At 36.2% G+C, this 19,344-nt stretch overlaps 2 protein-coding genes across 4 annotated transcripts; one reads left to right on the top strand and one right to left on the bottom strand.

The window, feature by feature from the left end:
* Window positions 1–5,169: 5,169 nt before the first annotated feature.
* Window positions 5,170–10,057, top strand: LOC103943416 (spermine synthase). 3 transcript variants are annotated; one of them, XM_009353720.3, is made up of 11 exons: window positions 5,170–5,392; window positions 6,453–6,673; window positions 6,768–6,812; window positions 7,341–7,417; window positions 7,507–7,629; window positions 8,407–8,511; window positions 8,597–8,669; window positions 8,771–8,842; window positions 9,066–9,261; window positions 9,497–9,626; window positions 9,726–10,057. In XM_009353720.3, the coding sequence occupies exons 2-11, from the start codon at window positions 6,484–6,486 to the stop codon at window positions 9,819–9,821; spliced, it is 1,107 nt and encodes a 368-aa protein (XP_009351995.2). In that variant the 5' UTR covers window positions 5,170–5,392; window positions 6,453–6,483; the 3' UTR covers window positions 9,822–10,057. The 3 variants fall into 3 exon arrangements, with proteins under 3 accessions (XP_009351995.2, XP_009351997.2, XP_009351994.2); XM_009353722.3 differs by having other exon boundaries at window positions 5,170–5,347; XM_009353719.3 differs by having other exon boundaries at window positions 5,171–5,429.
* Window positions 10,058–13,240: 3,183 nt separating this feature from the next.
* Window positions 13,241–19,022, bottom strand: LOC103943411 (cyclic nucleotide-gated ion channel 1-like). The gene is made up of 8 exons (XM_048571194.1): window positions 18,404–19,022; window positions 16,283–16,667; window positions 15,958–16,155; window positions 15,512–15,816; window positions 15,278–15,389; window positions 14,894–15,160; window positions 14,158–14,628; window positions 13,241–13,882 (listed from the first exon to the last, which is right to left on the bottom strand). Exons 1-8 carry the CDS (start codon window positions 18,466–18,468, stop codon window positions 13,472–13,474), a joined length of 2,214 nt encoding a protein of 737 aa, XP_048427151.1. The 5' UTR covers window positions 18,469–19,022; the 3' UTR covers window positions 13,241–13,471.
* Between the last annotated feature and the right edge of the window lie 322 nt (window positions 19,023–19,344).

The raw sequence follows: 19,344 nt of genomic DNA on the forward strand, positions 1-19,344 counted from the left end.
AAAAAATACTAAGTTTTATAATGTTAAGGAGTTATAATTGGCACACCAAAATCATTATGTATTTTTTATAAATGTATATTTATTTTTTAATATAAACTGTTAGAAATGAACAATGAAAATTTTAAAATGCAAATAACGATTTCTGATTAAATATTCAACGTAATTTATCGTTCTTTAATTTAATAATAGCCGTAGTTGAGAATTGAGAGGGTATTTCGTTATTCGATCTGCAAAAATGGTAACCAAAAATATATCTGAAATATCAACTTTGGTTACGATCACGAGCTGTGAGAGAAACTATACTCCCTTACCTTTTGAAAAGATGATGTTATGAACTTACGTTAACTTTACATGCATGATTGTTTACATTACAATATGTGCACACCCCTTCCCATATATTTACTATGGCATGCCATCCACCAGAAGACATACCAGGATAACTATTCACGCACCTATTTTTTGTCACTTACACTTTCTTGTTAATATTTATTAATAATTTTTTTCAATTTATTGATTCAGCAAATGAAAATATAAAAATATATGAAAAATAAAAATGTATACGTGAATAATACTATTCTAAAATATATGACTCGGTGATTCCGTATTAAGACCGATAGTTGCCGCGTCAATTCAATTGCAGGTTACGAAAGGTTGGGGAGTGCTAATCACGTAATTAAGGGGGGAATATGGCCATCATTGCGGATCTAGCTTTTCCAATGGAAAGTCCTTTTGAGGGCCCGAGGTTGTAAATTTATTCTAGACTTATGATAAAACGTGTCATGGATGCCCTCCTTTTAGGCCTTTCTTGGCCATATTGGATAAAGATTGGATATGACTACTTATACAGACTCGGGTGTTTGACGTTCACTCATATTAAATAAGCGTCAAATTAATTTAACCCGTCTACTTATTTAACACGATATACGCCTGCTTAATAAAACCAACCAAAAGGCTCGGAATATTAGTCGGTTTTGCTCTCTTCTCTCGTGAACTTGGCCCTCCCTCTCGCCCTTTCTCTCGACGTCGTTGTCCTTCTCATCACCTTCTCTCGCCATCGCCATCCTCCCCGTTGCCTTCTCTTGCCGTCGCTTTTTCTCGCCATCTCTGCTCTCCTAGTCCACGTCGTCCTCTCCTTGTGGCTTTCCTCATCGCTTACTTGCTGTCCTCCCCTGCAACTGGGTCTTGCAAGGAAACATGGTGCGGGCAGAGAGATGATTTCAATTTGGGATCTTCTACAGTTGGGAAGAAGAAGAAAGGAGAAAGAGGGAGAGAGTTTGGGGGGTGTGGCAGAGAGATTTGGGGAACAATTAGGATTTCAGGAGAGAGAAGGAGAGGGAGGAGGGATGTCTGGGGAACAATCTTGAGCAGTCAGGGAAGAAGAAGAAGGAGAGGGAGGGAGGGAGAGAGTTTGTAGGGTGCAACGGAGAGATCTGAGAACAAAAGAGATGATTTCAGTTTTTTTTTTTTTTTTTTTTAATTTTATTTTAAGTTTGATTCCTCCTATCCAGTATAATACTAAATACAATATAAATAATACGGTCATTAGTCCGATACTGCACCAAACGCCCGATTAATTTAGTCAGTACTATCCGGTGGCTATTTATCCTATTCGACAAAAATAATCAATACAGTCTGAGCTGCCAAACGAGACCTTAATGGTTTATTGTAGTCCATTGTTATAGTCCTTTAATTTTTTTCAACAATATTATCTACATTAAAGGATAGACGAGCGGATTAAGTCTCATAATAGACTAGTAATAATATGATTCAAATTTGCATTTGGCGAGAATCAAACATAAAACCTTTCACTTATAAGTAAATAAAAATATCAATACACCGTAATATTAAATGGTTAATTCTATAAATTTTTTTATTATCTTATATTTCTTTCTCCATAAAGGGGTATCATTGGACATACATTTGAGAAAGACTTTTACAGCATGTGTGCAATATGGAATATGTTTCTCTTCCTTCTTTTTTTTTTTTCTTCCCTTCCCTCTCCTCTTATTTGAACGGTCACAGTTAAGCAACGTCAACATATTATATTAATTATATATATAAAAAAAAGAAAGATAAAATAGAGAATGTGAGAGGAGGAGAGGGAAAAATATGAAAAGAAAATGAGAGTGAATCCTAGTCCGTGCAATATTGTCACCGAGATTCAATTCCATTGAAGAAAACTGCAATGGTCCAAAACCTCTTTAAGAGACATAATAAGATATAATTGACACGAAACGCTACAATAACGATTTACACGTATCGTGAAAATTGCTCTCTATACTAAAAAATGAGATCTTTATTTATCATTCTTGTTATAAATTCGACCGGTGCTTTTCCTAATACACGTGTTGAAATCCAACCACCATTGTTCGTTCTAAACGGAATCGAAACCCAAATTGACAAGGACATATTTCGAAAGATAAACGTGTATCCGAAATTGGAATTGATCCGTGAAAGAGACCACCAAAACTTTGACAGCTATAACTTAAATAAACAAACAATCAACTTTTTCTTTTGAAAAATACAAGCCAGACCAATTATTTAGACAAGTTTTATAAATAAAATGATATGACATTCGTTGTTTATATATTTTTTAATAATATAAAAAAAAAAATCTACCACTCATAACATCATGGAGTCTACAAAATATAGTCTAAAAAAACGATATCTCTCGCATCACCATTTTCTTTTTTATAAAACCTTAATTAGTGTCTTTCCAGCTCAATCGAATGGTTCTTTAGCACGTACCAAAGTAAGAAGCACATGGAGTTTCTTTGTTTTCTTTTCTTTTCTTTTCTTTGTTTTTATGCCCAGCAGTAGCACCCACTGTAAGAAAAGTGAGCAACCAAAACCACTCATTATTTGTCAATTAAGGAGCTGTGTGCATAGCTTCCTTTATACGAAAAGCTGAAACTGAAGGCATGCATGGATAAATCTGCTGTTCTGTGCTGTGGCGGGTTTCCCTTTGATTTTAGCCACTGAATCATTGAAGGAAACAGCCCAACAACAGGACGTCGTGAGACAGTACTGCATGAATCAAAAGCTAGCTAGAGTCCAGAGTGCCGACACATTTACCATTTATGATCGGGGTTTGAGATTGATGTATGAGGATGTGGACTCGACATGTTTAACACGATCTGGAAGGTTGAATGAGAAATCTCTGTGTCTTTTTCGGCAAGTTTATGGATATTTTACGACAGATTCGACCTCATGATCAGCGTTAACCACAAGTTTATATACAAGAGTGTGATATCCATATTTTTTTTTTTTTTTTACTTCTCACACATCTCTTATTAATTTAGAAAAACTAATAATAAAAAAGGATAAACCATATTTTACCACCTCAGGTTTGAGATTTATTGCAACCTCATACAACATCTTCAAAACATTTTATTTTCATACCTTAAGTACTATTTTATTTCAATATAATACATCCGTTACATTTTTCATCCATTGATCCGTTAAGAGCTGACGTGGCTGCACATTTGTGCCACGTGGCAGAAAAATAATTTTTTATACATTAAAAATATTATAATAATTTACCTTATTTAAAAATAAAAAAAAAAAAAAAAAAAAAAACTGAAAACCCAGTACCCATTTCCCTAACTACCTCCGCTCTCTTCATAAATTATTAAAATATTTTTATTTCATAAAAAAAATATTTTTTTTGCCACGTGACACAAATGTGACAGTCACGTCAGCTCTTAACGGATCAATAGATGGAAAATGTAACAGATGTATTATATTGAAATAAAATAATACTTGAGGTATGAAAATGAAATGTTTTAAAGATGTTGTATGTGATTGCAATAGACCTCAAATCTGAAATGGTATAATATAATTTACCCTAAAAAAAACTTCAAAACTTTACATTTTAACAAATAAAAACCATGTAATACCTTTATTTAATAATAAAAACTAGAGAATAAAAAAAAATAAGATCTTCGCTCACGCCTCCCACCATGCACTCCTACCTTTCTTTCTCGTCATTGCAGCGATGGTTTTCAAATATTACACAATACCACCTTCCACTGTAGGCAATTTTTTGTTCCGAAATCACGTGGGCTTAACTGTTCAATATCCTTCAACAATACTTGAAATTAACTTTAATCTTTTATTGCAAAACATGTCACTTCCATTTACAAACTTAGCAAATGAAGAATTTGGATTTGGAGGTTTCTCAGTGGCATAGTAAAGTACCAAATTATAACCTGGAGATTGAAGACTAGTACAACTTACAAATGGAAACTTCTTTCCGGCTTCGACTGGACAAGGCACCAGGGATGCAGTGCGAACCTATTTATGATTTTATCAACTTTGAACCGATCTACAGTTATGAGCTTGACAAGGGGATCTCCTCCCATTCCCTTAAAATTGTGAATGTCTTTTGATAAAAAGGAAAATTAATGAAATAATATCCGCAGATTTCACTCGTACCTTCTTAAAGCAAAAGATTGAGGTGACTACCCAATCAAAAACTAGAGACCCAAAATTGAAGCTCTGAAGTGATGATTCTAAATGACCTCTACAGCCAAAAAGGACACTACCTACCAATACACCTTGCCCTTCCAGTTCTTATACATTCTCATCCTCTCTTATTTATGTGATTACGGTTAAACCACGTCAATATTTTATATCACTATTATTTTTTATCTTATTATCTCTATAAAACTTAATTGTGATCGCACAAAATAAGAGATCATGAAAGTGTGTGAAAACTGAGAAGGCAAAAAAGCCGGGTCCAAACTAGAGACCCAAAGTTGAAGCTCTCAAGTGATGATTCCAAATGACCTCTACAGCCAAAAAGGACACTACCTACTAATACAGTTCAGTCCCTAATGACTATAACGAAGATTGTCATTAGTTCCTAATGAGAATTTTACCTCGACACATACTTAGTTGAAATACGATCCAACGCACCAAATCTAGGAATATAATTAGTTAAAAATTAAAAAAAAAATCTACCAATTATATTCTGATACTTAACGTATCAGACTATATTATCCGCACATTACAAAATTCCTCATTAATGATAAAAGGGCTGCCTTTATTCGTATCCGTAAATTCGTTCCCCCAATTGAATTTAAAACTGATTTATCCTTTCACGTTGCAAAAATAAAATAAAATATTATAAATAAAAAGTACTATAAATTCTTGGTCTCCATAGGCGTTCTCGTGCGAACCGAATTGGAGCAGCAGAGAGAACCAGAGAGAGGCAGAGCAAAGATTTATCGACAGACTTCTCATTGAGAGAGAGAGAGAGACTGCGAGTGTGACTATTTACCCAGTTCGTACTAATTTTCGTTTCTCACTAGCGCCACGAAAACCCAATTTGTGATCAACCCAGGCAAGATCAACCCTTCTCTTTCTCTCTGTGCATCTATATCTCTAGGTTTCTGCTTCTCTCCCTACATCTGTATCTACCCGCTGTACGTTTTCTCATTCCTTAATTTTAATCTTTGCCGCTCTGCAAGTTCTGAAGAAAAGATGGGTTCTTTTGATTTTATTTTCCGATTTTTTATTTTTTAAGTTAATTTCCTAATTTGGACAAATAGAGTGGTGTTCACTATCTCCGGCTTCGCTTTTGGGAACGCTCTTTTGTTAATGGCTTAAAGCCCTGGACTTTTGTTTGTTTCCCGGGAAAATTGTGGCCGAGAAAATCGAAAATATACTTTTTACTTTCTTTGTTCGTGCAATGAATATATCAAATTTGTTTATTTATTTTTTAAATTTCCCATTTTTTGCGCTTTTGGTACTTGTTGGTACAGAGGATCCGATTTTTGAAGTTTTGTGTTTTTGGGATTTTCTGGGTTGGTAATACTTCTTTATTTCGTATTAGGTACGAGGTGGTTAGGACTTAACTCTGCGGCGTTTGACTGGAACATTTAAAATTTAAAAACTGTTTGGGACCCAGTAAATGAATTAAATAGACTCAGATTGGTCTTTCATTATTTGGGGTGGGAGGTGTAACCTCTGTCTTACTGTGTGATATAAATTCATGGTTTAATTAGTAGATTAATAGCTTTTGTAGATAACTTAGGGATTTGATTTAGTTTGATATGCTTTTGTTCAATTAAGGTGTTGAAATGGAAAAGATCTTGCATTGATTGAAGATTGTGATTAACTTAAACCCTTTTGCTTTAACAGGAAGATTTTAAGTGCAAATCTAGCTTACTTAAACGAAAAGTTTTAAACTTTTTCATATGTTTATTCCGGATGCTGTTACTTAAACCCTTTTGCTTGGGATCGTTTTTGTGATAGTTCTTCTGGTATTTCATTAGTTTAACTTTGTTTGTTTTAATCTGATTGTTTAAGATAGATGCTTTAACTTGGTGCAACATGAGTGTGTTGTGCTGTGCCTGAAGAATCGTTTTTTGATTCTGAAAGATGGTTTTTATAGTGAATGTATTATTTCTGCTATATGTTACTTATGAGTATGTATTGATTGTTAGAGACTGGAGACGGAGAAGAAGAAGATAATATATGGAGGACGGCGCAGGAAGAGGTTTGGAATGCCAGAAGACTATGGATGGGAAGGCGAGTAACGGGAATGGTTCGGAGAAGGCCATCCCTTCTTGTTGCGTGAAGGCTATGTCTTCTACCCCTGAGGCCGAGGCAAAATGTCATTCCACTGTTGTTTCTGGGTGGTTCTCAGAATCCCAGTCTCGCTCTGGTCATTATCTATGATTTTTCGCTTTTGTAAATTGACTTCTTGTTGGTTGTTTGTAATTGACTCGTTTCTTTTCTTTTCTTTTTTGTAATTGCAGAGAAGGATTGTAAAAAGGTTTATTTCAACAACCCTATGTGGCCAGGTATGCACTTGTATGCATCCACACATTTTGTGTTCACAATTGTAGTTTCTTTATATACCACACAATGCATGCTTCATTTTTCACTTCTGGATCAAGATCCCTTTCTTGTGTTCTTTACTGAGGTTGCTAAGTTTTATTGCTGGACATGATCTCTTGCTTATTTTGTGATCTTTCATTCTCAGTATAACTTTAGGAAAACTTGTCCATTAGAGGACCGCTCTGTCAAATTTACACTGTTTTCATGTAATGAGGGAAAGATAAAACGAACAGAGTAGTTTTTCTTGCTTCAGTGATATCTTGTATTAGCAACTCCATGATCTGATTTCATTTGTAACTTTTTGAAGCTTTTGGTAATTGTTTTTTTTTTCTTCTCTTCTTTTTCTCACTATTCATAGTAAGGGGTGCTTCTTTTACAATTATTGCTTCTAATCGGAATACTCCTTTGTGAAATTTCACACCTCTAACTTGAGAGTTTTTCTGCATGTATTTGTGTTGAAGGTTTTCATTTTTGTTATTATTTTTTTTCAGGTGAAGCTCATTCACTGAAAGTAGAAAATATTCTGTATAGGGGAAAATCAGAGTTCCAAGAGATTTTGGTGTTTGAGGTTTGTCATTTTTAAGACAGTTTAATTTGCTTGTTTATCTCCCTTGCATTCCTTTTCTAAATCTTATTTATGAATTCCTTTTTATGCAGTCCTCGATATATGGGAAAGTGCTTGTTCTTGATGGCATTATCCAGCTGAGTGAGAAAGATGAATGTGCATACCAGGAGATGATAGCACATCTACCTCTTTGTTCAATTTCCTCCCCCAAGAGAGTAATTATACATGATCCATCCCTCCCTCATGTTTTTTGTTGTGTGTGTGTGTAAAGTCTGCTGAATCTCTTGATCTCTTGATCACGACCACCCATGACCATGAGAACACATGGTATAACTAGATTGAAATCAATTTTTTGCATTGATTTCAAAAAGTGAAACACTTTATCTGGGATTTGAATAGAGTTTGAATGTTCTTCATGCACTTTTCTTTTGCATATTCTCTGAAAGCTTAAGATGGTTTTCACTGCAATATTGAGCAGAACCCGAATACATGAGCTCATGGTCATGTTGCTGATCGTAGTATGAATTGCAAAGGCTATCTGAACATCATTTAGGGATCCCTTGTTCGTTACCAGCTAGGCATCACATATGGTGTTTAGCTCATAAAATTGTATTATTCTGCCTCATTTTGGCTTGACTTGGATGCAATGATTTTGTAACCATATCTGCACAATGGTACTGCTCTGCCAAACTTCGGATTTGGCTGAAGTTATCCTGTAGATGACCATTTGCACTATGAACCAGCTTCCCTAGTTGGCAGAGAATAGAATGTGGAATGTGGAATGGTGTTATTATGAAATTTAAAAGCCCACATCTTTATAATATTTTGACTTGGTTACAGGCTGGTGATTGCTGTTGGGTCTACTTTTGTGCTTGAATATAGTGATAGAAATTAGAAGTGATAAAAATGAGAAGGCATTTATGCCCTCATAAAGTTGTTATTGTTTTCTTATTGCAGCGACAGTGCTAAGTGCTATGTGATTTTCGATGCAGGTTCTGGTTGTTGGTGGTGGTGATGGTGGGGTTCTTAGGGAGGTTTCTCGCCATCCTTCGGTTGAGCATATTGATATATGTGAGATAGATAAGATGGTTATAGATGTAAGTGGTGTAAGTACTCCTTTGTGTATTTGATTGTTAAGAATTTGAGCTGACTATCTGTTTTCTTTTGATTGACTTTTTGTAGGTGTCCGAGAAGTTTTTCCCTCAGTTAGCCGTTGGATTTCAGGATCCTCGCGTCCACCTTCATGTCGCTGATGGTTGGTTTAATACTTACTATTTGTTGATCCAATTGGTAAAATCGAATTGACTTTGTATTTGGCTGGCTGTCCCATTATATCTCATTTTAAATGCATGTCAGCTACTGAATTCTTAAGGCTTGCACCTGAAGGGAAGTATGATGCTGTAATTGTTGATTCGTCAGACCCTGTCGGTATGATTTTTCTCTTTACAATAGTTTTGCCATGCATTTTTGGGCTGGCTGACTTCAAATTTTTGTCGTATTGATTTGTGAGCATACAGAGATGTCTTTGAGCTGTTGTTCGTATAAATCTTACAGGAGGACATGTTTGTTTCTCGTTACTCTCTATTTTGTGTGCCCCCTATAATAAGGTTCTAAATCTAGTGCTTAAACGTATGGTTTCCTTTGGATGCAGGTCCAGCCCAAGAGCTTGTAGAGAAGCCATTTTTTGAGACAATAGCTAGAGCATTAAGGCCTGGTGGTGTTCTCTGTAATATGACAGAGAGCATGTGGCTCCATACGCATCTTATTCAAGATATGATCTCTGTTTGCTGTCAAATATTCAAGGGGTCTGTCAATTATGCTTGGGCGAGTGTTCCTACGTATCCAAGGTAATACTTTCCTCTTCACGCATTAATCTACTCTCGCTCTCAACCTCTCTATATATATATATATGTTTTTTTTTAATATGGCAAAGAAGTTTTGAGTTTCTTTGTGAACTTGTATTATTTATGCATTGACAATGACTAGACTAAACACCTCGCTTAACTGCTGATTCTTGATCCTTCTTAAGACCGGGTTGATGTCATGAAATTATTCTTACTTGTGAGATTACTTCTTGTGCAGTGGTGTGATAGGTTTTCTGTTGTGCTCAACAGCGGGGCCTCCCGTTGATTTCAAAAATCCCGTCAATTCTGTTGAGAAGTTAGAAGGAGCTCTCAAACATAAGAGAGAACTTAAGTTCTATAACTCCGAGGTAGGATTCTTTTTACATGGTAATCTACTATATTTGCATCCATTTCTTTTGCTTTGGATATACTTGTAAAGCAAAATAACATCGTCGTTTGTTTGGCAGATGCACTCAGCTGCCTTTGCGTTGCCTCCTTTCTTGAGGAGGGAGGTGAGTGCACTACGTGAATCTTCAACACCGGCAAGACAAATCGGCGAGTAGTTACTAGTAGCGACATCGGTTAGAGAATAGGTAATTTGTTAAGTGTGTAGATGGGGGGTTCTTGAGCTCTCCCTTCAAAGGCATTGGTGGGATTTAGGTTTATTTGTGTGTAGATGGGGTTCCTGAGCACTTACTCCAATAATTATTTGTGGATGATAATTATATAGCCATTCGACATTATGTTATTGGAAATTTACCGTGGATGATAATTATAATTATGAATCAGACTTCTAAGATATTGTTGTACTTGAAATTTCGACTATTTCAGGTGCTTGATATTGACATGCCAAAAAAAAAAAAAAAAAAAAATCATCACTCACTCTTTCGTAACAAAAAATATAAGGAATTGACGAATTTAGGATAAATGTTTTGACATTCTAATAACAATAAAATAATGACTTATGATTGTTTTGGTGTGCTACTAACAATAGCACAATGGCGTATTTAACTCTTTTGGTGTGTTAATAACAATAACATAACGATTGTTTTAGAAATTTAATTAGGTTTATGATAGATAAAGCGTTTAGTGCTTTCCGTTATAACAAAAACTATTCAGTGGTTCTTTGTACAATCATTTTTTCATCTCTGGATGCCCGTAAGTTTTTCTTATTTGAATAACCATTGTATTAGGGAATAATTCTCCGCATTTTAAAAATAAAAGGTTAAATTTTGGAGCCAGATCGTTTTAGGGAGTTGCAGCCACCATCCAACTCACACTCTCTCGGGTGCAAAGCCACCCATAAACTTCATTCGTTATCTCTTCTCTTTTTTGAACTCTTCACCGAATAATGGTGACCAGTGCACCTTCCACCATCAAATCGGCGGATTTGCTAACAACCATTTTCCTACTACTTTGGGTGGTGCTTTAGCTTATAATAATTAAAAAAGAAAAACCATTGTTTCTCAAATTTTTTTGTGCAATGGGTCTACTTAGCTTTTGCCATCAATTTTGATAGTACTGATGTTTGTGGAAACTGAGATTTGATGTTTTTGTAGAAGAATGAGGAGAGGCAGAAGCAGAGGAACAAGAGGAGGAGAAAGGTGGGGTGGGGATTTTGGCTTGGATTCACGGTTGAGGTGTGCTCATTTAAGTTTTTTTTATAATTAAGTAGGGATAGTTTTAAAATATTATAAATTTACTTGAGTGTCCAGAATATATGTAAATTTAATTGTGGATATCCAAAGAAATAGGGGATGTTTACCAAAGGGGAATGAAATGGGCAAGTGTCACATCCCGGCTGGGCGGGACCACATTCCGGACCCGACTCCACCGTAATACGATATTGTCCGCTTTGGATCCCTAGCACACCCTCACGGATTTGTTTCTGGGAATTCACATGAGAACTTCCCAGTGGGTCACCCATCATGGGAATGCTCTCGCGCGCTACTCGCTTAACTTCGGAGTTCCGATAGAACCTGAAGCTAGTGAGCTCACAAAAAGTCTCATGCTAGGTAGGGATGGGAAGATACATATAAGGATCACTCTCCTGGGCGATGTGGGATCTTACGGCAAGGCCTCAAAATTTTTCTGTAGTGTGCACACCATATGTATGCACATTACAGAAAAATTTTCACAAATTTCTGCAATTGGACACTTGAACCAAAAATTGTTCCATCCTAGTTTTGTAGCACGTAAAAATTTGAAATTTATTTCACAATCCATAGGCCCCAATATGAAACACAAACCCTAATTTAACTTCTAAGTATTAGCTCATCTGGGTTTTTGGGTTGACTCATATCTATGAGCATATTATGTGTAGGTCATGTACATATACAATGGGCAAATCCTGAAAAATTTATCATAAAAAACACCAACATTTAATGACTGTGCTTTGTTCCCACCCTCGATGAGAGTCTAGTGATGGTGGTCTCAAGCCTCGATTGTTTGCCGTGTTGACGACAAATGACCAAAAAACTTGTAGCCTGCTTGAGTTTCAATCTCAACGATCGTGGATAAGATTTGTGACAAGTCTAAGTGTTTTGGACTTGTGAGGATGAGATGAAATTGGTGGTGACTTCGATTTGGATGGTGTTAGTCGGAATGACAGTGCACCGTGTGTGCATAGTGAGAAGGGGAGAGAGTGCGTGAGGGAGAAAGTGAGAGGAGAGAGAGAGAGAGTAGAGAGAGAAATCAGAAAATAGGAGCAAATAACTCATTTATATACAAGAGTAATTAAGTCATTTCAAGGTGTTAAAAAATCTTATTTGTGTTTGGCTTTTGTGCATGCTGTGTGCATATTTGAAATGTCCTATTTCTGTCCTAAAATTAAGAAACTGTCATATTTCTGGATATTTCCCTTTTTTCTATAACTTGATTTGTATAAATATATGAGTTGAGCCTCGTAATTAATTAAATTGTTCAAAATTTGGAACATTTGCGGCAGGCACTGCCAAATAGTGATCAAATTTCTGTAGTCTGTTTTAATCAACTAGGGTTATACAGAAACCACGGCCGCTGCTGATGTTGCTACTCCTGACGTGAAGCTCTTCAACCGCTGGAGCTTCGATGATGTCCATGTTTCTGGCTATTTCGTTTAAATTTCGGACCTTTGTTTTCCAGAATCAATGATGAATTTGATAAAATATATTTGAGTTTGGTAACAATAAGTTTAGCTGGACTGTAATTATTGATCGCGTATATTGAGAGATACATTAGGTTTGTTGTCGATATACTCTCTGATATTAGATAATGTTTCAGAGTGAACCGATGGCTGTTTAGCCGAGGAGGATATCTGTGTTTGTTGTGCAATTCCTTGTTGGTTGTTCTCTTCCTTTTTAGAAATTTTAAACATCTTTTGTGGCCTCTGTGTTTCCTAGATATACCGTACGTATAAGTTTGTCCTTGTTGCCACATGTATTCGATGCCCTTCCTGAATGTGCTGATTTTACTTTTTAACGTGTTTTTAAGTTCATATTAGATAAAGTAAAAGTGTATGTAGTCTTTAGTTAATTTCGTATATGTGTTGATTCTCTTCCTGACTAAAAGAAAAAACTTTAAAATTTTGAGTTTAACCAAAGGCCATGTTATAATTTTATTTAAGCATTCTAAAAGAAAACTAATAGTCACTTAGTACTACGGTCTAGTGGTATTCCTTTTCACTTGTAAGTGAGAGGTCTTAGCTTCGATTCTTGCCAAAGGCTAATTCGAATCACATTATTGCTAGCTCATTGTGAGGATAAGGTTGGTTTGATATTGCTGTGCTTTGAAAAAAAAAAACTGCTTTTACTGTGCTGTGAAATAAGTGCTTTTGAAAAAAAAACAGTATTATAGTATTTGATAAACTTTTATGTAAAACAGATGTTAAAAAAAACTAGTTTTTCAAAACTGGATTTTGCAGCTTTATGCTTTTGGCTTTTTTTTCACCCAAAACTGTGAAAAAAAAGTTGAAGTTGAATGTTTACCAAACATAAAAAAGCTCCCAGCTTTTTTTGATAGCCACTTTTTTTAGAATCACCTCAGTACCAAATTAGGGCTAAACCTTGCCCCTCTCATTTGTGTAGATACAGTCGGTTGTTAAAAAAAAACTAATAGTACTTGGGGTTTAGAAACGTTATAATACAAAAGCATTTTATAGCGTTCCAAAAACGCTATGGAAGAGGCTTGAGAGCACGACGGTATGCTGTTGCTGTAGTAGAAGCTGCCATGTCCTTCACCTCTTGAGAACCCTCTTCTTCTCGTTTTTCTCCCACTGTAGCGGGTACTTGGAAATTACAGTTTTCAAGTCCTTGGCCATAAGCACAAATGCTTCTACTTTTGTCTGACATCTGACATGTTTGCTAGAGATTGGAAGTTTGGTGAAACTGTCTGATGCGCAATCGAGAAGCTCTTCCCCGTAGAAGTCACCTTTCCGGAGAGGCTTGGGGGCCATTGATGGGATTCCTTGCTCAGCTTGAACATCACTCGACGTGTAGGTCCACGCTATCCCTCCGATTATGAACAGCATGCGGTCGATTGGATCTCCCATTTGAAAAATAAAACTGTTCTCATTGTACGACACTTGCGTTGTATAGTCGCAGATCGACGTCAACATTTTGTCATCCATGTCTTGAAGCTTTTTTACCTAAACGCATGCTCGCGCACACAGACATATTATCAGAACAGCATTGCAGTGAAAACGGATGCAATTAATAAATGGATGCGATTAACCTAGCTATATTAATAACAATTTTATCTGTGTTGTTAACTAACTTAGCATTATTATATAACTTTGGACTATAAACTTTAACATTATAGTGCAATTTTATCTTTATTGTAAATCAAATGTAGAATGCTAACGTCATTTTGTTTTAAAACAATGTATATCATAAATTAATGGTGAGAGATGGAGGAACATACTTTGGTTATAGCTCGGAGACGACGACCACGACGGAATGTTGTTGCTATAGTAGAAGCTGCCATGAACTTCACCGCTGGAGTTTGAGTACCCTTCTTCCACTGTAGCCTGTGTTTGGAAACTACACTATACAAGTCATGGGCCGTGAGCAGGAATGCATCTACTTTTACCCGAGTTTTGACATGTTTGCTGGAGACTGGAAGTTCGGCGAAACTGCCTGGTGCCCAATCGAAAAGCTCTTCCCCGTAAAAGTCACCTTTCCGGAGGGGCATGGTGCCCATTGATGAGTTTCCTCGCCCAAGTTGACTATCACTCGACGCGTAGGTCCACACTGTCCCTTCCATAATGATCAGCATGCAGTCGAGTGGATCTCCCATTCGAAAAATGTTGCTGTTCTCAATGTACGTCACTGGCTGCAGATAGTCGCACATCAACGTCAACACTTTGTCATGCATGCCTTGAAGTATTTTTACCTAAACACGAACGCGCAAGCGCGCAGACATATATCAGAACAACATTGCAGTGAAAATGGATGCAATTAACCTAGTTAAAGTAATAACAATATTATTCTGTGTTGTTAACTAACTTAGCATTATTATATAACTTTGGACTATAAACTTTAAGATTATAGAGCATTCTTATCTTTATTGTAATTCATTCGTTGAATGTTAACATCATTTTGTTTTAAAAAACAAAGTATACCATAAATTAATGGTGAGAGATTGAGGTTGAGCATACTTTCTTAAGTGTTTTCATGCAAAGACAACGCTTCAAAGATGTTTTGGTTTTCCTGGGAAGAATGGAGAACAGAAAATTATGGAGATCAGCGTCAATGTGTTGTTTCAATGTTTTTTGTTTCAATGTTTGCTTTATGCTACTCAAGATTTCTTCCCTTATATCATAAGGAAGTTCATTTGTGGACATCCAAGCGTGTACGTCTAGCTTCTTCATCTTAATCTTTTGTCTTATCTCCTCTTTTTTTGTAGCTTCCATCTGCATAAAAGTCTGTCACGCCGCAAATCAAACAATTACTTAATATACTCGAAGAATGATCTCCGCATACAGTCCCAAACACGGGAAAATTGTTGAAAGCTTATGTACAGAGAGATTGAATATACCAACCTGCACGTTTCCAATGAGATATAAAAACAGTAGCAAACCAACGATAGAAATGAAAATCGCAAACAAGTTTTCCCACACATATGTACTTGTTGTCAGATTAGTCCCAAAATTACTGCAAAAATATTAAGGTACATGATATCATATTAGACAATACTATTGAATTATATAACCCAAAAAAAAATTTATTCGTTACATATTTTCTAAAAATTGTTTTGTCAATGATATAATACGAACCTTATATTTCGTAGGCCCCACCATAAAGAGTAAAAAAACTTTTTTCTGAACAGTATATGCTCTGTGTTTTGATTCTGAAGGGAATCAATAAAAATTCCAAAGTTAAATGGAGATGAAGCACCATTTGGATTATCTAACGGGCAATGCTCATTTAGAAATGTTATATTTCTTGCAATGGTACTTCGACTATCACAGTTGAAAGTATTCAAACATGCTCTGGGATCTTTACTATGATTTACACAAGCCTCTTGCCAACATGTTAACTCTCGTTGAATAGAAAAAAAATACCAAAAAGCTCCGAGTACCTAAATACATAACATGCAAACACAAAACCCCAGATAATTAGTCTAACATTAAAAAAAATAAAAAAAATAAACTCCATTCGTAAGCCAACATTAATAATTACCAAAGGACTATAACAAAATGCCAATTGAGGTGAAACTTACGTGGCTGGAAAGAATGTACAGAAACATGTTGTATAGACCCTTAATCCACTTCCCATTAATCATTTTGAAATCCTTGGCCGATAGGTAGATTCGATAAATCCTCGGAAAATATTGACAGAGAAGAAAAAAAGTCAGAACGTTTTTGTGTTCCACAAATCCTGAGCCTTTCATTGTGTAAAAAATAATTCCTATTAGCAGCTGCAGAAAATCAAAACATAAAAAAGGGTTAGAACTCAGAACATAGAAGTCCATCAATTCCAGTCAGCCACAAAACAAAACCAAAAAAAAAAAAAAAAAAAGGTTGAGTTTTGTTAATTTCTCTTACTTGTGGGAGGGGAAGAAGAGCGAAAAAGCCTATTACAGTAAAGACAGATAACCATGGCATCTTCTGAGCTATTTTCACGGAAACATGATCAATCAACTTTCTGATTTTCGATTTCTTATCTGAATTCCCCCCATTTTTTTGGGTTTGTGGTTTTGGATTTTGAACACGGTCATAAATTTCAAGTATAAAATGAACCAGGAAAATGACATCCGTGAGTGATCGCGTGAGACAAGCAACAATGCTCAACGTTTTGTCCATTTGAAGGCACTTGTCATCCTGATCGATGATCATGACGTAAAAGAACAAGGGATCCAGAGAGACAGCAAATACGCATGATATCGCAAATATCATGTTCCATATTGCTTTTGAACTTTCTCCAGCCTTTCTGGAACACACGCAACAAACCACAAATGAAATCCATAACGTAAATTGATACTCTTATCAGAAATGCACAATTAAATTTTGAAGTATCAAAAGTAGTGCCCTAATAATAATTCAACAACAGTTTTACGAAATTAATTAAAATACTTATATTTATTTAATACAAGCACTACTATTACCTACAAATTCCCCCCTCCCCCCGGCGATTGGGCTTTGGATTTTCCAGCCCATCGTGGGCTTTATTTCTCCCACCGGCGCGCGAGCACCACGAGCCCAAATGAAACGACATGTCGTTTGGATCTTCTTCTATAGATCCAGGCCCCACCGCCTCTCTGGTTTTCCCCGACGCCACTGACAACTTCAGGTCGTCGTGAATGTCCAAAATCTCGTCTTCGATGTCGGCGAGATTGTGAGATTATCCTAAATCTCTCCCGAATTTGGGTATTGTGCAATTGAACTTACCACACCACCGTCGATTTTGACGAGGCCGATGTTGGTGAGGTTGCAGCAAGCAACGCTGCAGGCCTAGTGGCTTCTAAAGCCACCACCCAGGCCCAGTCTTTGCCGCGAAAAATGGAGTTTTATTTACGAACTTGTGGCGCTCTCTTTCTTTCCCTTCGCCTGGACCATGTCGACTGTCGAGAAGACAATGGTGGCTTTGAGGCATATTAACCTTCGAAGCTATTCGCTTTAGTTGAATTGGATTTAACCGTCGATTATATTGTGCAATATTGTTTTTGTGTTTTTCAATTGAGTTGCATGTATCGTTTATTTGTATTTCTATTGAGAATGCAGGTATGTTTCAGTCTCGAGTTAGAAGTTTCGAGCATGCAATAGAAACCTTTTGAGTTTCTAAGAACACACCACTCATGATGAGACCATATGTGCTCTATGATTAATTTGTTAAAACTAATCATGTATTAGAAATTGAATGTTCTAACAATGATGCCAATGGATGTCTTACTCACATAGCGCTAATTTTCACACTTGTAAGACGCCAATTGAAATAGGTCCAAGATATAAAGTTCTACTTGACTATTGAGAAATTGAGAAACCATTGGAGCAAACACTGGCGTGGAATGCTCTCCATACCTAACATCACTCTTCTGACAACCAAGTTGGTCCATCCAACCTGTTTCTAGGCCCGGGCATCGGCCACCTTCTAGAGGGGCCCTTATCTTCTCTCGTTCGGAAAGAACGTTGTTGAGATTTTAAGGATATTTGAAAGGACAATGATCATGTTGAAACCGCCATTGAGAAAATTAACTAGAATATCTTCGCATCATCTCCAATGAATATAGCACGAAGCATATTTTGAAGATGATGGTTCGCTGCCCCAAATGAAGTGCACCGTGTGGCTGGCCGAAGGCCGTGTGATTTGAGCACTTTTGTGTTTTGGCACGACCTTTTGGGGATATCTTGATTAAGATATAATGCGATATGGACATCATCTTACTCATCATAAGATTGTACATGTTGACGCTCAAAACTGGTGAGGCTAACAAAGGTTGACGCTTGATGGACTTGGGCTTTGCAAATAAATAAGAATAAACATAGTATTTTGGAACTCTCAATGAATCCCCAACGCCTTATCAAAGATTCCCTATTGCTACGCCAGATTGCTCGCCTTATTGTGCAAATGGTGCACTGCTATGCTATAAGGGTGACAGATAGGGAGTATGCTAAGTTCAGAATTTGAAATATTTTAAAGAGAGATTGAGAGAGAGAGAGAGTACGAACCTGCCCATTTTCTTTGCTACCGGGTCCTCCCCATCTGAAGTTTCTATACTGACGATTCTCTCCATAATAACTCAAATATATATGTACTCAATGACCCTGATGATGAGCAAAAGAGATTACCTAAATAGCTACGACGAGGTTTTCAGTTTACAAGGTGGAGGGAGAATAGCACGCAGAGAGCTAGCATTTGAGTTGATAAGATCAAAGGACTGCACGTTTCAACACCAGCAGTAATTATATATTTAGGGCATATCATATAATACGCTAGAAAAACATCATTACTAGGAGAGATTTTTATTGTATCGGAAACACAATCTAGTACATTAAGTGTCATAATATAAGTGAACAGACGATGAGCAAAAAAACAGTTCCCATAATAATAATAGACACTCGTGTTAAGTCATGCAACGTAAATTGTTGCTCGATTATGACTTGATATTTGGACTCAAATGCCAATTTAAGGTGTGCCATTTTTCAAACCAATAATATAATATCAATTTTATTAAAAAGAACAAAAAAAAAAAAAAAGTAGTTGATTAGATTAAGGATGAAGTGCCGATTTAGTTCTTGAATTTTTTTTTGGGTAAATGAAGTCCCTAAGTTCATTAAAAATTGCTAATTTCATCGATGTTATTACATTCAAAGCTATTTTATCCAATTTTTCGTCAACTTAAGTCACTTGACACACTAGAGTATAATACCATCATTTTCTCACCTAAAAACCCTTAACATTTTAATATAAGTTACGAATCTAACGTCTAATTTACCTTCAAAATTAACTTCATACATTACTTCTTTATGAAAAGTATCAATCTACTCTCCAATGTGTATCACATGCAAGTAACATGACTTAAATTGACGGAAAATTGAATATAGTAGCTTCGAATATAATATTAAGGATGTAATTGACACATTTGTATAATTAAGGACTGATTTTTCTA

Source organism: the organism of the source record quoted next, unplaced genomic scaffold (genome assembly GCF_019419815.1).
Source record: "Pyrus x bretschneideri cultivar Hongxiangsu unplaced genomic scaffold, Pyrus_bretschneideri_v1 Contig57, whole genome shotgun sequence".
Lineage (NCBI taxonomy): Eukaryota > Viridiplantae > Streptophyta > Magnoliopsida > Rosales > Rosaceae > Pyrus > Pyrus x bretschneideri.

What these genes read in the sequence shown, in the direction of transcription:
- LOC103943411 (XM_048571194.1), bottom strand. Translation starts at nt 18,468, where the DNA reads ATGGAGAGAATCGTCAGTATAGAAACTTCAGATGGGGAGGACCCGGTA. An exon ending in TGTACATTCTTTCCAGCCAC is followed by an intron (nt 15,817 to 15,957) that starts GTAAGTTTCACC and finishes TTATGTATTTAG; the next exon opens with GTACTCGGAGCTTTTTGGTA. An exon ending in TGGGGCCTACGAAATATAAG is followed by an intron (nt 15,390 to 15,511) that starts GTTCGTATTATA and finishes ATATTTTTGCAG; the next exon opens with TAATTTTGGGACTAATCTGA.
- LOC103943416 (XM_009353720.3), top strand. Translation starts at nt 6,484, where the DNA reads ATGGAGGACGGCGCAGGAAGAGGTTTGGAATGCCAGAAGACTATGGAT. An exon ending in CAATTTCCTCCCCCAAGAGA is followed by an intron (nt 7,630 to 8,406) that starts GTAATTATACAT and finishes TTTTCGATGCAG; the next exon opens with GTTCTGGTTGTTGGTGGTGG. An exon ending in TAGATAAGATGGTTATAGAT is followed by an intron (nt 8,512 to 8,596) that starts GTAAGTGGTGTA and finishes GACTTTTTGTAG; the next exon opens with GTGTCCGAGAAGTTTTTCCC.